Below are 17,030 nucleotides of genomic sequence, written 5' to 3' on the forward strand. Positions count from 1 at the left end.
GATGACCTGGTGACTTGTCCAGGGTGTACCCCGCCTCTTGCCCATAGTCAGCTGGGATAGGCTCCAGCTTGCCCGTGACCCTGCGCAGGATAAGTGGCTATAGATGATGGATGGAGATATATATATATATATATATATATATATATATATATATATATATATATATATATACTGACTGTTGCAGGCTTTATCCTGAGCAACTTTTGTAAATCCGGCAGAAATGTTTCGTTTGGCTGACACAAACATTTACACACAACTTTACGAGAAGATTGATAAATAAGAATCATTGTCAGTATATCAGAGTCAATTACAAAACAATGGTCAATGTAATTAGAGATTATCTTCTATCTTGGAAATACCTGTGTGAAACACTGTGACGTTATGTGCTGAAACCTCACAATATTTATGTATGCATCTATTTTTTTTTTAATCTCTACAGCTATGGAAAAATTAACAGACCAATTTTAATGGTCACCATTAAAAACTCTTAATGTTTTCCATAGCTGTATCGTGAGAACTGTGATCATAAAGAAACAATACTTTTTGAGTTACACAATGTTACACTTCATGGCTTTTCATGAAATCCCAGTGTGATGAAATATGTGATTAATCACAGAAAGTGTGCAGTTAATCATAATTGAGGAAATTAAATCAACTGACAACCCTAGTTTAAATACTAATACATTTTTTGTGAAACACAAATTTCCCTCACGTCTTAGAACATGGAGGAAAGTCCTTATAAAACGTCGAGAGTACTCCTGCTCTCCTTGCTTTACATGGCCCAAGTGAACTACGTGCTGCTCTGTGGGAAAGCTGGCAAGCTGCTCCACTTGAGTGCTCTTGAAATGATCCCCGACTGCAAGAGTGAAAAGCACCACACCCTGACACTTTGCTTTCATGGAGATAAAGTCCAGTTTTGCTTTATCAGCATATTCTGTCTCTCCTCCAACTATAAGCAGCACCATCTTGTGTTTTCGAGGCTTGGAAACAGTGAGAAGACCGTGCATGATTACAAATTCCAAGGCGTGACCCAGCCTGGAGTAGCCGCCAGTCTGCTGTAGATTTTTGAAGATGCTCTGCTTCATCAGGTTGCGGTGTTGGAACTGCTGGAAAGTAAAGATCTGCTTGACTGGAGCCTGGGCCTCGCTGTATGATGAGCTCTGCTGGTAAAGCGCCACTCGCGCCTGTCTGTCAGCTTTGTTGGGCTGATCACTCACGACAAGCTGGTCCAACACAGTACCCAACACCTGCTTCACTCCCTCATACTGATCTGCCTGGATGCTCTGGGAACCATCCATCAGCAACGCCAGGTCCACATCTACCTGCTCTGGAGAGGACACCTCACTGGTGCCAGGACAATTTGTAGCTGGATTGCAAGGATCTGAGAAGACAGCAGATAAAAAAAATAAAACCTTGTTATTAATCCTCGTTAAAATGTCTTTGTTACTGACTAAGCATCAGCATGCCTTTTACTTTTTTTATTAGTTCACAAGAAAATGTATTATTCAGATAAGCATCACCCAGTTTTACATATTACCAAAGCAGATGACACATTGCTGGATCTTCTTAAGTGCTACATTCCGGGTCTCTGAGGTCTCGAGCACATTAATAAAGCTTCCTCTTTCATCCGCCTTATTGCAACACAACAGAAGTAAAGTTGAGAAAAGTCTAAAATGGTGCATCACAGCAATCAACCTGATCATTCAAGCATCATCTGCTTCAGACATCACTATTACCATTTTATATTACCTTAAAAGCACGCTGAATGTTAGGAGTGTTCTTAAAACCAATAACGCCAAGGTTTATATCCAGAGCTTTGTATTCTAGAACAGCCGTGGTTATGGATGTCACATCCTCGGACAGTCCACCAGAGAGGAAAATTGCCACCTTCCTGATCAGAACACCCTGACGAATACGTTTGAAGACATTTCTACCCACAAAGCGCATGGCTGCACCAATGTTGCGTCTGTTGGATGTACGTTCCAGAGGGATGTTTTTCACAGCTTCCACCAAGTCCTTCTTATGACGATGGTCAGAAAAACGGATGAGGTACTTGGTGTTAGAACTGTAAGAAACCACAGACACTCGTGTCCCTGTGGGACAGTTGCTTTCAGCGATATCGATGCTGTCCAGCAAAGAAAGCAAAGTTGAGCGCATTCTCTCAAATAATGGAGGATCCACATCATCAGACATGTCCAAACCAATCACCAGTTCAGTAGGGTAGACAGGGCAAGCTGCTTTTTCTAGAGGTGAAGACATGCCAAAGAAGACGTGTTCATGTTCACTGATGTCCATTTAAACACTGAATCCTTAGCATTCTTATTAAAGGTGTGTTGCATAGCAAAGAAAGTAAGAGATCTACCTTTACAGCAGACTGCGGGAGTAAAACATGGTAAATTAAAGTTAAAAAGAGTATAAACTTCTAATTTAATGCAATTTAATAGCATTGAATCAAAGTACAGTATTATACAACGTTACCACAGTTGTCTTGTATATAGCTGATCAGTTGACAAGGCTAAAAGAATACAAGACAATAGTTATCGATGACAGAAAGAAACTGATCAGTGAAAAGCAAAGAAAAAAAAGACTTACAAACATTGCTCTGGTTCCTGGTGGTCCCTTAGGGCCCTTTTAGTAAAAACATAAGGTATACTCTTCAAATGAATAGTCAATTTTCAAATGTCATAAATAATGTTCTTAAAGCTTATTGACCTTGTGTCCAGCTGGTCCACCATCACCAGTATTACCCGGTGCTCCTGTCCTGCCTGCATTTCCCTGTAATACATGAGGCCAATATTGAGCAAAGTAACCAGTCTGAGAAAGGGACTATTATTAGTTATGGAACATTAATGACAACTACTGTTACCCCTCTTCCTCTTCGGCCTTTAGGACCATTATCTCCTTTGCGCCCAGGATCCCCAGTTTGACCCTAAGCAAAATTAAAAAAAAAAGTTTTGATACACTTGGACATTTATTTTTAAATTTGATTTTAATGAAATTAAAAGAGAGCATCCAAATTAAAACAGCACCAATATAGTAAAGATACATGTAATGTTCAACATACAACTGCATAATATTTTAATGCATGCAATGCAAATGAATATAAAGTAAAATAAATAATAATGGCATATTATTGTTGCTATTTAAAAATAGACAATATGACACATAATATTACATTATAGAACATGCATAATAGGAATACTGATTCCAAAATGTTGGGACACTGTGTAAAACATGAATATAAAAATAATGTACCTATATTCAATCAACCTATATTCAACTGAATACAATACAAAGACAATATATTTTATCATCAAACTGATAAACTTAATTGCTTTTGTAAATATGCACTCATAGGGGAAGCCATGGCCTAACGGTTAGAGAAGCAGCTTTGGGACCAAATGGTCATTGGTTTGATTCCCTGGACAAGCAGGAATGGCTGAAGTGCCCTTGAGCAAGGCACCTAAACCCCAACTGCTCTCCAGGCTGCTCTGGATACGAACGTCTACTAAATGCCCGTTATGTAATTCCACAACTTTTCCATTCTTTTGTTGCCCCTCTCCCAACTTTTTTGGAACATGTTACAGGCATCATATTTAGAATAAGTGCACATTTACAAAAAATCAATAAAGTTTATCAGTTTGAACATTAAATATATTGTCTGTGAATCTTATTCAATTGAATATAGGCTGAAAAAGATTTGCAAATCACTACATTCTGTTTTTATTTATGTTTTATTCAGCATCCCAACTTTTTATTTTAGAATTGGGGTTGTAATAAACGATGAGTGCATACAGAGCATTAGGCTCTCAGTACACTACCACTCCCTGTCAACAGAGGACAAAATCGCCAGAATACTAATACAACCTCTGCCATTCCACTTCCAATTCATGTACCGACTCTCAAAGGGCACAAAGGTCATTCACTCCTTCATTTTTTATGAAGTATTGCCAAACATTATGATTCCCAGTCTGATTCTTCTCTTGAATTTTTGTCATGATTTTTTATTTTGCACCTGATAGGTTAAATAGGTCATATTTGTTTTAGCCAGTAAACAGGTTAAAATTCTGTAAAAAAATAAATTAATAATAATAATAATAATAATAATAATAATAATAATAATAAATTTTTAAAAATAAAAATCCCAATATAGATTTAATAGAAAGTTTCTAAAAAAAATTCTCTACAACAAGAATCCTTTTCTTTGGAAATAAAATGTGGTTTATCTTTTAAAGAAGTGAATTGTAGATAGAAAAAAAGGTATGTGTGTCCACTTGGCTATAAATGCCTCAGCTGATAGAAAGCAGCATTCATGACTAAATCTATCCAACTGGAGTACAGGTACTAGATATGTGTATTAAACTATACCATCTGTCCAAGTCATTTCATCTTTACAACAGATTGTCACAAAAATCTAAAAATGTAAATCTGATCAGTCATCCAGATTTAAAGAAAAACAATGTTAGGTTTACATATTTGAAAATTATCTGGTGACCATGCACCTGAAGTTGTATTTCTCTTGTAGACTGCCTTGGAGTTTGCATTTGGTGAAGAACTCAAATTCATTAGAACTCCAAGTTTGGTGATGGAACCAAGAAGTAGCTTGAGGTGTATTAGTCCGGGAGCCAAAGGCCCAAATTTGGCTGAACCTGGCTTCGTCGGTTAAAGTTTTTTTTTTTGCTGTTTGTTGTTGTCCAAGGTCTACTCATTAAGATAAGAGAGGGTGCCCGGTGATATCCCTTGGGCAATTCCGGATATTGGCCCTTTATTGTTGGATGTGCTGCAGTCATAGCCTAAATTCTGACATTTTGACATTCTTCACTTTATGTTCACCAAAGTCTATATATCATACTTATTTTTGTGTTTGTTAACATAATAGGATGAGTTTAAGGCCTGGGGGTGGGGTTCCAGCCATGGTTGGGGGTGTGGCCATGCAATTGGGGGTGGGGCTTATACCAAAAAGCCCTTTATTACTTTGGTTGTTAATGCGAGCCTTAAATTATTAGGCATACACTCCACTGTCATCATTTATCGTCAATTGGAAACATTAATGTGCCATTCCAGCAAGTCACTATTGAAGCCACTGACTTTGTCTCAGCGTGTTATGGCATTCGAGGCAGTAACAGCATGTCACACACAAGGTTGGTGGTATGGGGGAAAAAGAATGGAAAAGGTTATTTATCCTCACCAAACCTGGCTGCTCTTCCACCAACAACAGAGGCATTTCTTGAAAATGTGAAAAGAACACATTTTCAAGCAATATTATGGAGAACTCTGGATAATCGTCCACTTGAACTAAATCCTGAGGAATTTGGATGGACTAAAGACACACAGAACAAAGCACTGATCCCAACAAGTGTACCTGGAAATATCAAACTGGCACCGGATTACATTTTGAAGATGATCAGATGTAGCTGCAAGAGTAAAAATCCCTGCAACTCTAAATGCAGTTGTTCTGTCAATAGTGTGTCTTGCACAATTTTTTGTGCTTGCTTTCAAGTAGGATGCTCCAGAGTAGAGATTTAGCACCACAGAATTTCAGAAAAAGGGTTTAGAGGGTTTTTTTTTCATCTGAACTCTTAGTTCTTTCCTTAAATAGTTTTTGTGTTTTGTGTGTGTGTTTGCATACTGTATGTAATTATTTTACATAATTATTGCTCATTAGTGTGTGTGCGTGTGTATGTGTGTGCGTGTGCATGCATGCATGCACGTACATGCTTTATGTACTGTAGTTCTTGTATCAAAATTGTTAATTTTGCAAATTTATGAAAGGGTCAATTACACGTTTGACTAATTTGAATGACAGTAAAGCGTGAATACTGTACAGCCAATTTGGTTAATTGAAAATCAGTATCTTTTGCTATTCTTGTGTGTGTGTGCGCATGCTGTATATGCCATTTTGCATGCTTGATATATTGCATACTGTAGTTTTACATAGTGGATCACTGGTGTGAGTGTATATGCATGCTGTATATAGTTCTATTGCATGCTGTATATAGTTCTTTTACACAGTGGATCACTGGTGTGAATGTATATGCATGCTGTATATATTTCTATTTCATGCTGTATATACAGTAGTTCTTTTACATAGTGGATCACTGGTGTGAATGTATATGCATGCTGTATATATTTCTATTTCATGCTGTATATACAGTAGTTCTTTTACATAGTGGATCACTGGTGTGAGTGTATGCATGCTGTATATAGTTCTATTGAATGCTGTAGTTCTTTTACATAGTGGATCACTGGTGTGAGTGTATACATGCTGTATATAGTTCTTTTACATAGTGGATCACTGGTGTGAGTGTATACATGCTGTATATAGTTCGTTTACATAGTGGATCATTGGTGTGAGTGTATGCATGCTGTATATAGTTCTTTTACATAGTTATTGGTCATTAGTGTGTGTGTGTGCATGCTGTATATAGTTCTTTTGCATGCTGTATAGTTCTTACATAGATATTGATCATTATTTTGTATTAACTGTAGAGTTTATGTAATACTTGTATAAAAATCGCTAATTTGGAAAAGTTATGAAAGGGTTAATTAATCCACATTTGATGTATTTGAATGACAAATATAGAGAAAAATGTGAATACCTATCAGATACAGCCAACTTGGTGCATTTAATATCAGTATTTACACTGATATTATTTTTTTTGTATTTTCTTCCATTATTTGGGCATATAGGGCATTAAAGGGTTAATATATTAAATTGCCCAAGGGATATCACCGGGCACCCTCTTAAATCTTGAAGAGCTACCTCAAATCTATAAGATAAAGCAAAAAAAAAAACTTTAACCAAAAATTCCGGGTCCGACCCCATGGCTCCCGGACTATATACAAATGGCATCAGCAATTACTAATAGTTCAATTATAATTGTAAATAAATGATGGGATATTTGGAAGACCTGCCTTGTGCCTTTAGATCTAAAAAAAAAAAAAAAAGAGAGAGAATCTAATGCACAAATTAGAAGCTCCCAATGACCAAAAGATACACTACTGGTCAAAAGTTTTAGAACACCCCAAATTTTCCAGTTTTTTATTGGAAACTATTCAGTTTAATGTCTCATTGCACTCTGAAATGAAAGCATAGTACAAATAAGCAATTGGAGTTAAAAAAGAAATCATGGAATCAATTTACAGACCAAAATGTATTCTAAACTTTTGACTCATCAAAGTAGCCACCTTTGGCAGATATAACAGCTGAACATACTCATGACATTCTTTCTACAAAAGAAATCAAATATTCTTCAGAAAATTCTTCCCAAATCTGTTGCAGAAGTTCCCATAAATGTGTGGCACTTAGAGGTTGCTTTGCTTTCACTCTTCTGTCCAGTTCATCCCAAACCAGCTCGATGGGGTTTAAGTCTGGAGACTGTGCTGGCCACTCCATGTTTTCAAGCTTACCATCTTGTTCTTTATTCCTGAGGTAGTTCTGGCATAGCTTGGACTTATGTTTTGGGTCATTATCTTGTTGTAGGATGAACCCCTGACCAACTAGGCGCATACCAGAGGGTATTGCATGGCTCTGCAGAATGCTGTGGTAGCCATTTTGGTTCAGGGTGCCTCTCACTCTGTACAAGTCACCTACCCTGGATCCAGTAAAACAGGCCCAGACCATCACACTTCCTCCTCCATGTTTGACAGTTGATGTCTCACACTATGGAACCATCCTTTCGCCTACTTGACGGTGTACAAAGATCCTGCATGATGAACCGAAGATTTCAAATTTTGATTCATCAGTCCATAATACCTTCTTCCAGCCTTCAGTAATCCAATGGCGGTGTTTCATGGCCCAGGCAAGCCTCTTTGTCTTATTCTGACGTCTTAGCAATGGCTTTCTTGCTGCAACTCGTCCTGTCAAACCTGCAGCTCGAAGTCTTCTCTTCACAGTTGAAACTGAGACTTGCTTACTACAACCACTATTAAGCTGTGTTTGAAGCTGTTGTCCTGTGAGCCGCCTATCACGCAAGCTGTTAACTCTCAGAAATTTGTCCTCTGATTCAGTTGTGGCTTTGAGTCTGCCAGACCTCTTCCTGTCAGAGTTTCCCCCAGTTTCTGAGTGCCTTTTGATGGTGAAGGAAACTGTACTCAATGACACCTTGACTTTCTTGGCAATTTCTCTGTAGGAAAGAGCTACATTTTTAAGTGTTATGTCTCTCTTCCTTTGTTAATTGCCTTTTTCTCGCCATTTTTGTAGCAACACACTACTTCCTGTAGTACAATACTGTTCAACTGATGCTCACGAGGGTATGGTACCACAGCGTGTTCCAACACTGCTTTTATGTAGACAGAGAGGGTTGTAAGCAATCAAGAAAAGTTGGAACACCGGTAGGAATTAGTAGCACCAGCTTTCAAGGCTTGATCAACCTTCATTGCTGTTGAACAGCTTTAAATTGTTAACCCACTGCATGTTCCCTGAAAGAGGCCTTTTTGTATAAGTCTGAAATGTACATTATTTTTCAGTTTTGGGTAACCTTACCTTTTTTTAATTTTATTTATTTATTTATTTTTTTACCTCTGACAGTTCAGCACCTACCTTTGTACCATTTCAAGCTATTCATTGGAGCTGAACGACTTGAATTGCAAGAAATAAGTGGAAAAATTGGGGTGTTCTAAAACTTTTGACCGGTAGTGTATAGGCCTGTGAAAGCATATTTTAACAATCACACTGGCTGTGTAAAATCTGGAACAGTGAAGTCCATTAAACTGATAAACTGATATAAGCCATATCAAATAAAGGAATTTTTGAAAGTGTATTACATTTTTATCATAGCCTCAATATGAACATTTAATAATATATGTGACCAGAGATATTTTTCTGTATATTAATATAGCTTATATGTCTATTATGTTCACCCAAGATACATAATTTTCAAAATTAAGATGAAAGATAATGAGGACGTCTCCATGACCTAAATATTTGTACTGAATTAGTCATTTCCAGGATAAAGTAAATCTGCCAGGTGTGCACAAGACAAAATAATGATCAAATATTACTTAATAGTTATTCTTATAGTTATTAATTATAATAATTACTGACATTACATTTATCCTGTAGTTGCCTAATTTAATTGTTATCTGACAGTGTACTGATGTCTCTTGGCCCATTTATCTGACTGTGACATTGAAGATTGAAAAAGACTTCATAAATAAATTTAAAGTGCTGTACTTTCAAAAACAAACAAAGAAAATACAATTAATACAAAGGAACAATAAACAATGTGAACTCTATAATATATATCATGATTACCTTACTCAGTACTGGTTTTGGTGTGTCATGTCAGTAATTATGGCTTTAAGCTGAATGGATGCATATAATCTTTGCATATTTCTAAAATTGTCTTTGATAAAATGTTGAATAAACATGTAACAAATTCAGTCTGAACTCTATAAAAAGTAATAATAAAAGAAAACATACCTGTTGTCCAGGATATCCTGGAAAACCAGGATCCCCCTGTGAGCAGGTAGAAATTGTAATATTTTGTTTAAAAAGTCAAGCTGTACCATAAAGAAATCAATTTTGAATTTTACTGATAAGTACTGGGTGGACTATAGTATAACCTTATGTCCTTTAGGTCCTTGTAATCCATATCCATCTGGGCCATCATTTCCCTGTTTTGGAGGTACAGTGAGAACTAACAGTGAAATATAGTTTGATATAGAATATATTTTGTTGCTTTATCATCCACTGCCAACTGATCATATAAATTGCACCTCACACTTACCGGGGGGCCCCTGCGCCCCACTGACCCATCTGCACCTTTATATCCAGGTTCCCCTGGCTGACCCTGCTCAAGAAAATGAACTTGTATATACATTCATAGAGTGCAACATATTACATAACCAAGAAACCTTTCATACTTAAACAAACAAACAAACAAACAAACAAACAAACAAACAAACAAACAAACAAACAAACCCATAACGAAGGCTGCAGGGTTTTGCATGCAAAATAAGAAGCAAGTTGCAACAAAGTCTCCAGAAGAACTGTGGATGGTTCTGCAAGACACTCAGTAAATCTTACCAGCTCACTTTCTTATGACACAAATTGTACCCGAGATTACTGTTTTAATGAAATGATGTTTCGACAAACAAGTACTATAAAGAGCAGTTAAGAGTAATAAAAAGTTAGTGTTTGGTGTGATTACCCTCTGCTTTAAAAAAAATAGTACTCTCAGGTACAATTTGTGCAGTATACACTTTATACTTACAGTCAGGTCCATAAGTATTTGGGCAGTGATGTAATTTTTCCTATGTACACCACCACAATGGATTTGAAATGAAGCCATCAAGATTGAAGTGTAAACATTCAGCTTTAATTCAAAGCATTAAACAAAAATATTGCATTAACCATTTAGGAATTACAGCCACTTTTTAAAATATCTTTTTATATCTCTTTTTACATCTAGTCAAGTTAAGAAGACTCTTAGAAGGTAGGCCTATCATTGTCAAAGACCAGAGTCGAGAGACACCTTCATGAAAGGAAATACAGAGGGTTCACCTCAAGATGCAAACCACTGGTAACACACAAACAGAAAGGTCAGGTTAGACTTTGTAGAAAACCTTCCTAGTTGTGGTGGGGAAAAAAAAAAGAGTCTTTGAACAGATGAAACCAAGATTTATTTTTACCAGAATGATGGGAAGAGAAGAGTATGGAAAAGGAAAGGAAGGGCTCATGATCCAAAGTATACTTGAATGGCTGTCATTGGACCTGGGTCACTGGTGCTTATTGATGATATGACAGATGTGATAGAGGTAGCAGGATCAGTTCTGAAGGATATAGAGCAATATTTTCTGTTCATGTTAAGTTAAATGCTGCAAAACTGATCGGACAGCCCTTCACAGTACAGATGGATAAAAACCTAAAACATACCACAAAAGCAACTCAAGACTTTAAGACAAAGAAAGGTTTTACAATGGCTGAGTTGGTCAACCCAACTGAGCATGTTTTTCACTTATTGAAGACAAAACTCAAAGCACAAAGGCCCACAAACAAGCAGCAACTAAAGCCAACTACAGCAAAGGCATGGCAAAGAATCTGAAGGGAGGAAACTCAGGATTTGGCCATTTTCATGGTTTCAAGACTTCAAGTGGTTATTGAATGCAAGGGATTTGCATGAAGTATTAAAAATGATGGATATATTTCCAATTACATTAGGTTGTTCAATTACTTTTGAGTCTGTAAAAATGGTAGGACTATTAAAAAAACTAATTCCTAAATGTTTAAAGCATATATATGAGTATACATGTAATCATGTAATATTTAAATATTTAAATATCTAATCAGGTGGTGTAAGAAATATACCTTTTGTCCCCTGGGTCCGATACTTCCTTTCGATCCAACATTCCCTTGTGTGCCAGGTGATCCCTAATAGAAAGCAATTACTATTATTAAAAAACAAACAGCTTTGAACATTTATTTATATCAGTGAACTGATAATTTTTAATCTGGAAGCATACCTGAGGTCCTGGAAATCCAGGTACCCCTTTCTGTCCTAAACCACCAAGAGGACCCACTGGCCCCTGGAAAGAAACAGAAAGATAAATAATCTCAGCAGCCAATTTAACTTGGGGGGGGGGGGGGGGATAAACTGCAGGTTTCGGATATGAATGCCAAGTGTATTCATGAGGACCACCAACCATAAGGACCTTGTCCCATCTACAATGCAATCAATTAAGACAATTCAAATATCTCTACAAACAAATTTTCTCCCATGAACATTAATTAGGGTGTCTTTCTGACTCTGTGAGGCAGTGCTATAAACATCAGTCACTGCTTATGAATAGCAGGATCAACCATTGTGTTCAACTGATAAAATGTAACATACTAATGCATCTCAAACAATGAGAACATCATGAAAAAGTTTTATATTTTCCATCAGTTATTTAAGAAAGTGAAAATGTATATATTATTACATGTAAACTGAAATGTTCCAAGCATTTCCTATTTTAATTTTGATAATTATGGCCTACAGCACAAAAAAATTCAAAATATTAAAACTATTATCATTTCAACTTTGAGTAAAACGGTATAAATACGGTGTCTATCTCTCTGTCTAGTTCAGTACATGCAACCACAATCATGGGGAAGACTGCTGACTTGACAGTTGTCCAGAAGATAACCATTGATGCCCTACACAAGGAGAATAAGCCACAGAAGGTCATTGGTGAAAAGGCTGGCTGGAAAAGGTGTATAAATGACAGGGACGACCACAGCCTCGAGTGGATTGTCAAGAAAAGTCGATTCAAGAACTTGGGAGAGCTTCACAAGGAGTGGACTGAGGCTGGCGTCAGTGCATCAAGAGCCACCACGCACAGACATCTTCAGGAAAGGGGCTACAACTGTCGCAGTCTTAATATCAAGGCACGCCTGAACCAGAGACAATGTCAGAAGTATCTTACCTGGGCTAAGGAGAGAAAGAACTGGACTGTTGCTCAATGGTCTAAAGTCCACTTTTCAGATGAAACTAAATTTTACATTTCATTTGGGAATCGAGGTCCTCGCCTGACCTGAACCCCAGAGAGAATCTATGGGGTATTGTCAAGAGGAAGATGAGAAACATCCGACCCAAAGGTACAGACGAGCCGAAGGCCGCTGTCAGAGCAACTTGAGCTTCAATAACACCTCAGCAATACCACAGGCTGATCGCCTCCATGCCACACTGTATTGATGCAGTGGTAAAGGAGCCCCAACCAAGTATTGAGTGTATAAATGAACATACTTTTTAGAAGTTGGGCATTTCTGTATTGTAAATCCTTTTTTCACTGATCTTAGGAAATATTCTAATAATTTGAGATACTGGATTTCTGATTTTCATGAGCTATAAGCCATAATCATTAAAATTAAAACAAAAATGCCTTGAAATATTTCACTTTACATGTAATGAATATAGAACATATGAAAGTTTACCTCATCTCATCTCATCATCTCTAGCCGCTTTATCCTTCTACAGGGTCGCAGGCAAGCTGGAGCCTATCCCAGCTGACTACGGGCGAAAGGCAGGGTACACCCTGGACAAGTCACCAGGTCATCACAGGGCTGACACATAGACACAGACAACCATTCACACTCACATTCACACCTACGGTCAATTTAGAGTCACCAGTTAACCTAACCTGCATGTCTTTGGACTGTGGGGGAAACCGGAGCACCCGGAGGAAACCCACACGGACACGGGGAGAACATGCAAACTCTGTACAGAAAGGCCCTCGCTGGCCACGGGGCTCGAACCCAGGACCTTCTTGGTAGGCGACAGCGCTAACCACTACACCACCATGCAGCCTGAAAGTTTACCTTTTTGAATTAAATTTAACATTACCGAACTGATAAACCGTTACTGATAAACATTAACGAAGTGCTATTAATAGAGGAGTGGAGCCCCATACTTAAGAGAATATGATAATGCATCCACCTGATTTTTGACAGCTTGACCCTACGACATCCATATGTCCGTATGTATGAACGTGCATTACCACAGGGAACCCGACCGTAAGTGGAAAGCAACATATCCCATAAACACTTGACCACCGGACAATGAAATGTGTATCTTGATTTACATAAGATAGATGGGTTTTCATCCACCACTTATTTTTAATTAGTTTTTTTTAATTACGTGGGATCATTTATGAACACATTTTATGGAAAATATTCATGACAGTTTCATGTAAAACTAGTTAAAACAGTTGTATTAGTTCACTTGCTTGTTGGACAGTTGACAGTTTGTGTCGTATAAGGGCGATAGATTTATTGAAAGGACACTAGCAGACGGAGACAAAGGTGGAGTCGAGAAACAAGCAGTGGTTGAGTGAGGCACAAACAGGACATTAGAAATAATGCAATACTCACAGCCAAAAACACAAACATGGTCAAAACCAGAAAAGCAATACAAAATACAAGGCTTTTGCAAAGTCTCTGTGTTACTGAGAGTCCTTATGTGTATGCGCTGTGAGCTCTAATCAGTAACAGGTGCATGGTAATTAGTCCTAATGGTGTGCGCATGTTACAATCTGGCTGCATTCCGAGCTCCAACACACATGGCCATGACAGTTGTAACCAGAAAACTGTTTGACGTATCAAGTTTGATCTTTGATCGTCAATATATAGTAATGATTTAAAGTGAGAGTGCTGGTTCATTGCTGTCCACCAGGCACCCAGCAGAGTCACATCATAATAAATGCTGTGATGTTGTTTCTGGCACATGGCATGCAGTGTCAAAGAAAGTAATAAATATGTATTCGTTACTGTGATGTATATTTCATTATTGGTATCACTGTCATAAGACAATGCAGCAATTTATTGATGCAAAATACACTACACTACACAATTTGATGATTCATATGCTCTAATATTATTATTCTATTCTGGTTGATTTTGTGCCCTTGCAAATATTTTGCTCATACACTCATCAGGAGCTCTGCTTTTAGGCAGTGCCCAAATATCTATATTAGTGCTGAAGAGCACTGGTCACAAGAAAATCTATCTTCTCAGAAATTTGACTTAAACTGATGTGAAACTGTAAAACTCATTATTTGAAATACCAAATCAAACTCATAAAGCTTGATCTGCAAAGTCTTTCTGTATTAAGATCTTCTTTTGCACATTTCACTTCAGTACAGTGCCCTAAAGTGATATTTTTCTTTATTGCTTCCATCTTGTTAAGGCTCTTTTTTATTTCATTTTTTATTCCTGTGCTGTTTTAATTTCTTCAAAACACACACACATGAAAATTAAAGTAGTCTAAGAAAAAAGACCTTTGGCCCTGAAGTTCCAGTGGGTCCTCTTAATCCTTGTGCTCCTGGAGGTCCTGGAGCACCCTAAAGGAAAGAGATAGGAAAGATATAACTGAACAGCAATATTTCCCTTCAAAACTGTTGCCATATTTAGCAAGTGATCCATACTTTATAATTTAAACTCAATCTGTTATTAGTGCTAAGTAATACATACTGGTAGACCTGCAGCACCCCGTCTTCCCTTTTGACCCTTTGAAAGAATAAAAATGTAAGTAAGTAAGTAAGAAAGAAAGGTAGGTTAGTCATTTGAAACTCATTACAACATGTGTGTTGTAAAGCCTGAGAAGACGCACAGGACTGCCAATATCTCCAGGCCTGCCTGGGCTTCCATTTGGTCCTGGTTCTCCCTGTGATTGAAGCAAAGAAAGGGAGAGATTTTACTGTGCTATGACCAGCATTATGTTGCTGACTGCACAGGCAGCAAGTCCTCAATTTGATATAGATGAACCAACCATACATGTATTACATTGTACATTTTAGCATTTCATATAACTTTAGCAGCAATGAAATGTTAGTGAAAGGCCTTACAGTTAGGGAATTGAAGCCCACAAGAAATATTGTTCTTTACAGGAAAACAGATATACCTGTAGGCCTGGATTTCCATTGTCACCCTTAGGACCAGGGATACTGTTGTCAATGCCTGAATCACCCTTCATAGAAGAGGAGATGATGACAAAAAATATTTCAATTAAAATATGTGTCATGCTTAAATTAATAACTTTATAAATCTGGAACACATTTGGTAAAAAACAAACAAACAAAAAAACCCTGACACATCAAAGTCAGAAAAACTGAAGACTGAATAATACTTGAAAAGTCTCATGATGAGGACTCCAGAAATGTGCCAAATGACTCTTTCAAGCAGTCTGTTTAAAGCTCTTCTGTCAATTAATGCAGAATACATTTTCTATACATTTTGAAACTATCTGCAAATAGGATTGAGATTGAACTAAAGAACACAGGACATACAGTATAAGGAAATGGTTATATGCCTCTTCTTCACTTATAAAACAGACCCTATTGGGTTTAGGCAAATAATTGGTAGGCCTAATTGTCAAAGACTATAGATTCAAAGACTTAAACAATGTTAAATGTTTGTATAGATAGACAATATAAAATTATGGGCATTTCACGTTTCACTAATGCAGAATTATGGGCTCTCTGAGGATAGTAGTACTCAAACCCATTGCCTGTGCTGTAGCTGGATCCTCTGGTGCATGAAGACTGTAATCCAATGTTAAGATCAAGACCCACCCCATCTACACTCTTAAGGGTTAAGAAGAAGAACTGTATTTATCACACGTACACTTAAGCACAGTGAAATTCCTCCTCTGCATTTAACCCATCTGAAGCATTGAACACACACATAAGCAATGAGCATACACACATACCCAGAGCAGTGGGCAGCTATGCTACAGCACACCGTGAGCAGTTGGGGGTTAGGTGCCATGCTCCAGGGCACTTCCATGTTAACCTAACTGCATGTCTTTGGACTGTGGGGGAAACCAGAGCACCTGGAGGAAACCCACGCAGACATGGGGAGAACATGCAAACTCCACACAGAAAGGCCCCCCAGAAAGGCCCCCATTGGCCACTGGGCTCAAACCCAGAACCTTCTTGCTGCGAGGTGACAATGCTATCCACTACACCACTGTGTCGCCCAAGGGTTACGCTTAAGGATTCCTCAGCTGTCCCTCTGGGGAAATTCTTAAAGGTTCTACACAGAACACTGCAACAGAGTGTTTCCCTATCACAGAAGATGAAGCCCTTTTTTCACAGCAAAGAAATCTTAATTATTCAGGGAAACATTGAAGAACCTTTATTTTTCTAAGTGTGTATCAGCCATGGAGAATAGGATCTCAGCATACTTGCTTTCAGTGTGACTAAAAGGACACCTTGACACCTTCTATCTAGTGTGATTTTATTTGGATTCTCAAAAAACAAGTTAAACAAATAAATAAATAAACAAACAAATTAACTAACCGGATCTCCTCGCAATCCTTTTTGCCCTGGGTCACCTGGAATTCCTTGGACACCCTTCTTGCCCTTTAGGATAAAATTGTATATTTGGTAGTCTAATATAGTTTACTAATATAAGCAGATAAGCTATTTTTAAGCATTTTACTTAAAAAATCGCATGTTAAAAAAAGCAGAGCAGTGCATAAGAACTGTATCAATTACTCTGGAATTCAAATATATCCCACAGGGAAAAATAAAAAGCATAAAGCCTTTAC

The 17,030-nt window shown here is 37.6% G+C and overlaps 1 protein-coding gene across 5 annotated transcripts in view; it reads right to left on the bottom strand.

Annotated features, from left to right (window-relative positions):
- LOC132887037 (collagen alpha-6(VI) chain-like) overlaps positions 1-17,030 on the bottom strand; it is a 74,181-nt gene that overhangs the window by 11,328 nt on the left and 45,823 nt on the right. For 4 of the 5 annotated variants that reach the window (XM_060922353.1, XM_060922351.1, XM_060922348.1 and 1 more), the window contains 18 exons: positions 16,780-16,842; positions 15,381-15,446; positions 15,090-15,143; positions 14,951-14,986; positions 14,758-14,820; positions 11,467-11,529; positions 11,312-11,374; positions 9,732-9,794; positions 9,568-9,618; positions 9,425-9,460; positions 2,867-2,929; positions 2,713-2,775; positions 2,593-2,628; positions 2,479-2,515; positions 2,363-2,374; positions 1,750-2,243; positions 1,538-1,631; positions 713-1,381 (listed from right to left, as the gene is read on the bottom strand). In XM_060922353.1, the coding sequence (XP_060778336.1) occupies positions 713-1,381; positions 1,538-1,631; positions 1,750-2,243; positions 2,363-2,374; positions 2,479-2,515; positions 2,593-2,628; positions 2,713-2,775; positions 2,867-2,929; positions 9,425-9,460; positions 9,568-9,618; positions 9,732-9,794; positions 11,312-11,374; positions 11,467-11,529; positions 14,758-14,820; positions 14,951-14,986; positions 15,090-15,143; positions 15,381-15,446; positions 16,780-16,842 (2,026 nt within the window). The remainder of the gene's footprint in view (positions 1-712; positions 1,382-1,537; positions 1,632-1,749; positions 2,244-2,362; positions 2,375-2,478; positions 2,516-2,592; positions 2,629-2,712; positions 2,776-2,866; positions 2,930-9,424; positions 9,461-9,567; positions 9,619-9,731; positions 9,795-11,311; positions 11,375-11,466; positions 11,530-14,757; positions 14,821-14,950; positions 14,987-15,089; positions 15,144-15,380; positions 15,447-16,779; positions 16,843-17,030) is intronic. The other variant, XM_060922349.1, reaches the window with a different exon arrangement.

The sequence above is a fragment of the Neoarius graeffei genome, chromosome 5, assembly GCF_027579695.1.
Source record: "Neoarius graeffei isolate fNeoGra1 chromosome 5, fNeoGra1.pri, whole genome shotgun sequence".
Lineage (NCBI taxonomy): Eukaryota > Metazoa > Chordata > Actinopteri > Siluriformes > Ariidae > Neoarius > Neoarius graeffei.